The sequence below is a fragment of the Plasmopara halstedii genome (genome assembly GCF_900000015.1).
Source record: "Plasmopara halstedii genome assembly, contig: Scaffold_1583, whole genome shotgun sequence".
In the NCBI taxonomy this organism is placed as follows: Eukaryota; Oomycota; class Peronosporomycetes; order Peronosporales; family Peronosporaceae; genus Plasmopara; species Plasmopara halstedii.
Genome location: NW_020188494.1, coordinates 20,629 through 27,198, shown reverse-complemented (window position 1 = coordinate 27,198; position 6,570 = coordinate 20,629). Strand labels below are relative to the sequence as shown.

General features: G+C 44.3%; 3 protein-coding genes across 3 annotated transcripts; 1 reads left to right on the top strand and 2 right to left on the bottom strand.

Moving 5' to 3' along the window:
• Nucleotides 1-1,404: 1,404 nt before the first annotated feature.
• Nucleotides 1,405-2,226, top strand: PHALS_01594 (Uncharacterized conserved protein; the record flags this gene model as incomplete). The annotated part of the gene is made up of 1 exon (XM_024716015.1): nt 1,405-2,226. One exon carries the CDS (start codon nt 1,405-1,407, stop codon nt 2,224-2,226), a length of 822 nt encoding a protein of 273 aa, XP_024581655.1.
• Nucleotides 2,227-2,283: 57 nt separating this feature from the next.
• Nucleotides 2,284-3,657, bottom strand: PHALS_01593 (mitogen-activated protein kinase; the record flags this gene model as incomplete). Its single annotated transcript, XM_024716014.1, has 8 exons — nt 2,284-2,521; nt 2,584-2,692; nt 2,771-2,838; nt 2,892-2,984; nt 3,043-3,128; nt 3,195-3,300; nt 3,377-3,524; nt 3,579-3,657. The coding sequence occupies 8 exons, from the start codon at nt 3,655-3,657 to the stop codon at nt 2,284-2,286; spliced, it is 927 nt and encodes a 308-aa protein (XP_024581654.1).
• Nucleotides 3,658-3,915: 258 nt separating this feature from the next.
• Nucleotides 3,916-5,691, bottom strand: PHALS_01592 (methylenetetrahydrofolate reductase; the record flags this gene model as incomplete). The annotated part of the gene is made up of 1 exon (XM_024716012.1): nt 3,916-5,691. The coding sequence occupies one exon, from the start codon at nt 5,689-5,691 to the stop codon at nt 3,916-3,918; it is 1,776 nt and encodes a 591-aa protein (XP_024581653.1).
• Between the last annotated feature and the right edge of the window lie 879 nt (nt 5,692-6,570).

Here is a 6,570-nt window from a genome sequence, read left to right as displayed (position 1 = left end):
TTGCGCCGTTCCGCCATACCTGTCAGTGGTGGCAGGGTGCCACAAGTCGATGACAAAAAAATGTTGAAATTTCTGTGGTGGCAATCGTCCATACTATTCTTCCCTGATTTTTGTCAGGTCATCTGAAGTCATCATAGCGGGGTAGTGGATATTGTATTTTTGAGGGCTCTATTCGGGACTGGACTCTAACTGGGAAAATCTGTTAATTTATAAGTATTCAAAAATTACAGATTTTGATATCTATTCTATTCCGACAATTACCCATTATACCTATTTCCGGTATTAACAATGTCTTCCTTTTCTAACGCTCTCATACCGTCGGAGCTCCAAATAATGTTTGTATATCCCCGGATAATATTCACAATCCCTGAATAATTTTGTACAAATTTACCGTGTTGTATCCAATACAATCGTGCAAATGTGTAAGCATAAAGTAGACACGATTGCTGCTTGCACCCTCCCCAGTTACGACGTATACCACACACTGCAAAATTGAAGAGAAATATCTTTAAGTTTCGCTATTGCTGAAGCGGCCAATTCTATTTATCAGAAGTTGATCACCTGGTTGCGTAGTCTCCTATTGAGTTATGTTTAAATTAAAACAGCGTGTAGCAATTTTGCTAGTAGAGTATAATCTGTGGAGTACAAAAACTCAGGGTTATCTGGTTTACCTTTCGCTTTGCCTGCGAAACAGCTTCCACAAAGTGAGTTTGAAGCACAGAGCTGACGTATTTTTGCAATCTAATAATTTTCATCCTAGAACTTCAAACTGTGTGTTGAACGACAAACGACATAGAGAAGTTTTGCGTATCTACAACTGACCTTGCCACAAAGCCATAAATATCGTAATCACCCTGTAATAAAGTCAATGTCTGGTAGCCTCAGAAGTTACTGAACTCCGCAAACTCTTGCATTACTTCTAGAAGTGCAAACAGTGTAATGTTAGGTAAAATCTGACACAATGTATGTAACGTGCATTTGCTGATGCACCAGAACCTAACATAGCTAGTTTTATCACAACTTAAATGTTTTGTTACTAAACCTTTTTCAATGTGGTGCACATGTACAAATGGAAGCTGAGAGCACAGTGTATAATTTATCAAGAGTTGCATCGCCCAAATTCTTACATAGGATGGCTCCCCTCGTACCTTTTTCGAACGGCAGTCTTACAAAGCTCATTGCAGCAACACTTCGTTATTGATCAATAACATGTCAAACTTGTCAAACCCGTATTTAAGAGTGCGCGCATGTTATCAAAATCCTGGGAAGCCTACTTTACTAAGTTGGTATACAAAATTTCAGTATCAAAGAGAAATTTACATAGGTTTTGCTAACAAAGAATAGTTGTGATTTTTTCATTTGATTTTCAAGTTTTGCTATATACCAGACTTCCTTTACACAAGCATGGGAAACGACGGCGGTGTGATCGCCGTGAAGCGAAAGTTTATGCGCCACGCGAATGTCAAGTCGCGTGGAGAGCAGGCTGAACAGGAAGTGCTCCGATTAGAGAAGTCGCGTACTTGTGCTCTGTCCTCAGAGCAGTTACGTGAGCCCGTAGTAGCATGTCGTCTTGGTAATTTGTTTAATAAACAGGCACTGCTAGAAAATTTGCTTGCCAAGTCGATTCCCGAAAGGTTCTGCCACATCACATCTATCAAAGATGTCGTCACTTGCCGTGTGATGTACGACAAGGAAGAAGAGAACGCACTCTGGTGCTGCCCCGTCACAATGATTGAATTTAATGGTAAGCAGCCCTTTGCAGTGATATTTACTTGTGGATGTGTGCTGTCGGAGCGGGCGCTTAAAACAATAAGTACGGAAGAGTGTCTTGTGTGCGGTAAAACATTCGGAAAGCAGGACATTGTGATGCTAAGTTTGAATGATGAGCATTACGAGGCGAAGCAGAAGAAACTATTAGAGGTCAAAGCAGCTGAAAAACGGGGTAAAAAGAACAACAAACCAACACAAGAAAAATATAAGGAATACGGTGATCACGAGCATACAAAAACACAGGAGGGAAAGAAGCGGAGAAGAATAGCGAAAAAATTGTCAGAAACAAAGGATGTGCGGCTCGTCAAGATTGCCGAAGACGCCAGTAAATCCATTTATGAAGCCAAAGAGAAAAGTCAAGTGTTTGCATCTCTTTTTACGAAGAGTAAAAATAAAAAGGCGAGTGCAAATGATCTGCTCATGACAGTTGGTGGAATGCGCTACACGCTATCATGAAACTCAGATACATTTCAAGAGGAAAAACTAGCGTGGGGTCATGTAATTTCAATAGCATTAATGGGACCAAACCTTTGCGGAGCCGTCAATACAGCCTGTAGCAAACATGCTACTCTCCGGATGGCACTCGAGTACCCGGACCGGTTTGCAATGTGCAATAACTGTATGCGCATTCTTCGCATCCACAAGATTCCACCAGTATATTTTTCCATTTTCAGAACCACTAAGCACATACGCTCCGTCGCTCGAGAAGTCACACTCGATTTTGTAGCTCTGCACGATATGCCCACGATAGCTTGATTGACATCATCACTAAATGAGCAAACTTAAATACTAAAACCTACTACGCTGTCTTACCTTTTGATTTCTGTACCGTTGGCTTTTTCAATCAGCCGGATGGAGCCGTCAAGACATCCAGCAATCATGAAACGCGCGTCAGGGGATTGGGCGATCGACACTACAGGCTCTTTATCAAATCAGAACAATTTGACATATCAGCAAAGAAGCTTGTAAGACGAACAAATTACAGCATTTATCGAGTTACCGTCAATATGGTCGCAGAAGAGCTGACCAGCGCGAAGGTCGTACGTACGCACTGTCCCATCAACGCACCTGCAATGCAGCGTGACGATATTTTTCATGCTTGTTTACAGAAAGCTTCTTACCCTGCAACGATTTCATAATCCGTGACGACCAATGATGTGACACTATCTTTAAAATCGTCCATTACTTGAATCGGTGTGAATGCGTTACGTGCCCTTATTGAGCAGGGGTAGTAAGCAAACCATAACTCTCCCGAAAACAAAAGCATTTCACCTGATATCCCAAGCTCGAATCGTCTTGTCATAGGAACCACTCAGCAATACGGATGAATCGGCGTTGTAACGCACGCAGTTAACGCTCTACCACAAATCACTTTTGTCAACATGGACCCACACTTACAAATTCTCACGGACAAACCCAAATACATGCTCGTGGCCTTCAAACTTGCGAGTAACATGAGCAGTAGGCACGTCCCACATAAAAATGTCTCGGTCTCGACCGCACGATGCAAATTTGGAATTGTCGTGAGCTCTTTTGAAGTACACCGTATACATCGCAATCAGTTGTCAACTTTGCAAGTCAACTACTCTGTGCATTTTTGGCTTACATCGTAACATCTTGCACGTCGTATCCGTGTCTACCTTTGTACGTCTGGATCAAAAGTGCGTTATGTGGATTTTCCAAGTCGTCACGATGCGGGTTCCATAGCTTCACCGTTTTGTCCTGGCCACAAGTCATCACATACGTACCCTTGGCTGCAATACATCAAAAGTAAAGAGGATGCAGTAGAACTTTGATCAAACTCATACAGTTAAAGCGCACGGCATTTACGGGTCCGTGATGGCCATAGAGCTCACGCACGCAAACGCTGGGTACGTCGCTCGCCATCTTTGAAAATTGCTATTTTGTATCAGTAATTTTGTTAAAGATGAAAGGTGGACGAAATGGTGTTATGTTGTTAAGCAGTTTATAATTCTAAGACCTTTTTGCTCCTCCTTCGGTCGTATAATGACCACTTCAGCTAGTTTCGTGCAACTTGCACAGCCAAGCCTTATCGTCCCAGTGACACTGCAATCTTTTTCGAAGAATCTCTTGCGACTGGGAGGACAATCTTTTCAAGACCTGCCTCTTTCTTTCTTCTTCGAATCACAGCAAGGTGGCAGGGGACACCGATGCTTCAAACAATTCCCAAATGTTGCCGTTTATAAAATCATTGTCTACGATGCTCACCAGGAAGTATGTGCTGTATATCTCGTTCAACAGTTTCTCCGACTGGCTGCTCTCTGCATACAATGATGCCCACATCTTAATCCACAACGCAAATGCCTCGTCTTTCCACACTAAAAAGCTGCTACTATCTACAATCGTAGGCTGCAGAATCTCTTTATTCGGGAAAACACCCCACGTCACGGCCACAGCCGATTTACTGGCATTCGAGTATGAGTGACCATGCAAATTCACGGCATGATACTGCACCGAAGGCTTCTTGGCTGAATTTTCGATTACAATTTTCATATTCTCAGGCGACACGAAGCACTCGACGTACGCCTTTTGGTACACGCGACCTCCGGGCCCTCCCCAACCGAATATCGGATCGTCCGAAGCCACTCCATTCACACGTGGCTGGCTGTTAATCGTTAAGAAACCAGCAGAGTTAGCAGAGGCTAACTCCTGCTGTATAGTTGACGTCTCGGCGTGCAGTGCAGCGTCGCACCATGGTAGACTCGAGATTTCACCACGTACATATCTCACAAAAGTATGGTGAATGTCTTCCTTGGTGGCCGGAGTATCCCCCCACATGGCGCGACGCTCTTTCAGCGTTGACGTACCCGAAGGCGCAAAATGCGATTCCGTGAGCTCACCGAAAGCTGGACTTTCGCTGTTACCCCAGCGGCCATTCGGATATTCGTCCCACATGGCGGTGCGATGCACGTAGCTTTTAGGCCGATTAGACCAATAGATCGGGCGCACACTCTCTGACGCACGCTTGGAGAGCGTGGATATCTTCCACGGCAACTCACGACGCGGGACGCGGCTGGATAATGATGACAGTCCTTCCAGAATGCGACGCACGGAACGCTCCAAGTTAAGCGTATAGAAGTGCAGGCCCGGCACGCCAGCATCAATCAACTGCTGGCTCATCGTAATGCTAAGCTGAACACCAAAATTCTTTACTGCTTCGTCATTGTCTTTGATGGGATCCAAGGATCTGCGCACTGCGTCTGGCACCTTGATGTTGCAAAAGGACGTCATGCGCTCAAAGCCACCATAATTTTGAATCGGCATAATCCCGGGAATTATGGGTACAGTGATACCGATGGCACAGCACTCTTCCACAAACTTCACAAAAATCTGCACGTCATAAAAAAATTGAGTGATGACAAAATCGGCACCAGCATCAACCTTCTCTTTAAGATATTGGGTGTCAGTCTTCTTGTCCGTACTTTCCGTGTGACCTTCAGGATATCCTGCCACGCCAATGCAAAAGTAATCACCATAAGTCTTGCGAATGAACCTCACGAGATCAATCGCGTGAGAGAAGCCGCGATCGCACTCGTCGAAGCTAGTCGCCCCCCGCACGGGATCTCCACGCAGCGCGAGGATGTTTTGAATGCCAGCATCCTTGGCCTGGTTGAGCGCCTTCTTGATGTCAGCCTCGGTCATGTTGGTGCAAGTCATGTGCATGAGCATTTCTAAGCCACTAAGCTTTTGCGCATTGGCACTAAGCTCCAGTGTGAGCCGCGCACTGGAGCCGCCAGCGCCCCATGTCATATCGCAGAAAAGCGGCTCCAGTGCTGCCATGCGGTCCATGCGTGCGTAAAGATTATCCACGCCCGCAAGCGTCTTTGGTGGGAAAAACTCGAACGAGTAGAAAACTTCTTGGCGCTCAATGCTTTCGTTGATTTTGTCGATGACCTTCATCCGTTGAATATTGTAAGTCGAATATCCTGAGTATTACATTGTTCGCCATCACAACCATAGTCGCTACAATCACGGAGTTATTAATTTAAGTGGCTCACAAAGATTAGGTACTTCAACAAAACGAATGGTCGAAGTTATTAGTTATCACTATTTTCAATTTGTGGACACCAAAAGTTTGCTGTTCGATCACTTGTATGCCATTGTGGCTGTTTGCTTAATCTAGCGTATTCTATTTTGAATCATCGTAATTTTTGCTGCGCCACCTACTGAAGTTTTGTGTCATGGTCGCTAGATAATTTTTCATTACGGGTATCATGTGTCTGCTCGCATTTTCCGTAATTACTATCGACCGGCCTTGATGAAATTTTACTTTACTGGCGAAATAAGACAGATCGATGGCTACTTAGCTTGTTTACTCGATTAATCCCGTCGTTAGAAAGTCATGGCTTCCTGATCCGAACAAAACACATCCCCTGTAGCTGTGCTCACTACATTAAAGCGACAAGATACCGCGTTGCACTACAGTTTTATTTTAGCATGCCCCCTGGATAGCATTTTTGCCAAACATGCTTTCATCTTGATTTCAGCAAATAAGTCTTTTTAGAGGGCCAAAGTATGCTGCATTTCGACCAATCGCAGCAGTCACGCAATCAGTATAAAGTTGAGGATTATGGCATTCAGTCAGGAGCAAGATGGCAGCTGCAAGCTACGTGGTTTATTTCATGCCTTTGCGGGGATCATACTTGCTGTTGAGAATCAACAGCTATATCAGCGAGTTTAAGGATATTCGGCTCGCACAATATCGAAAATCGAAAAAAACATTCTAGAGCTAATTAAATTGCTTGATCTTTGCCAACCCATCGTTTGTGTAACGGGGTC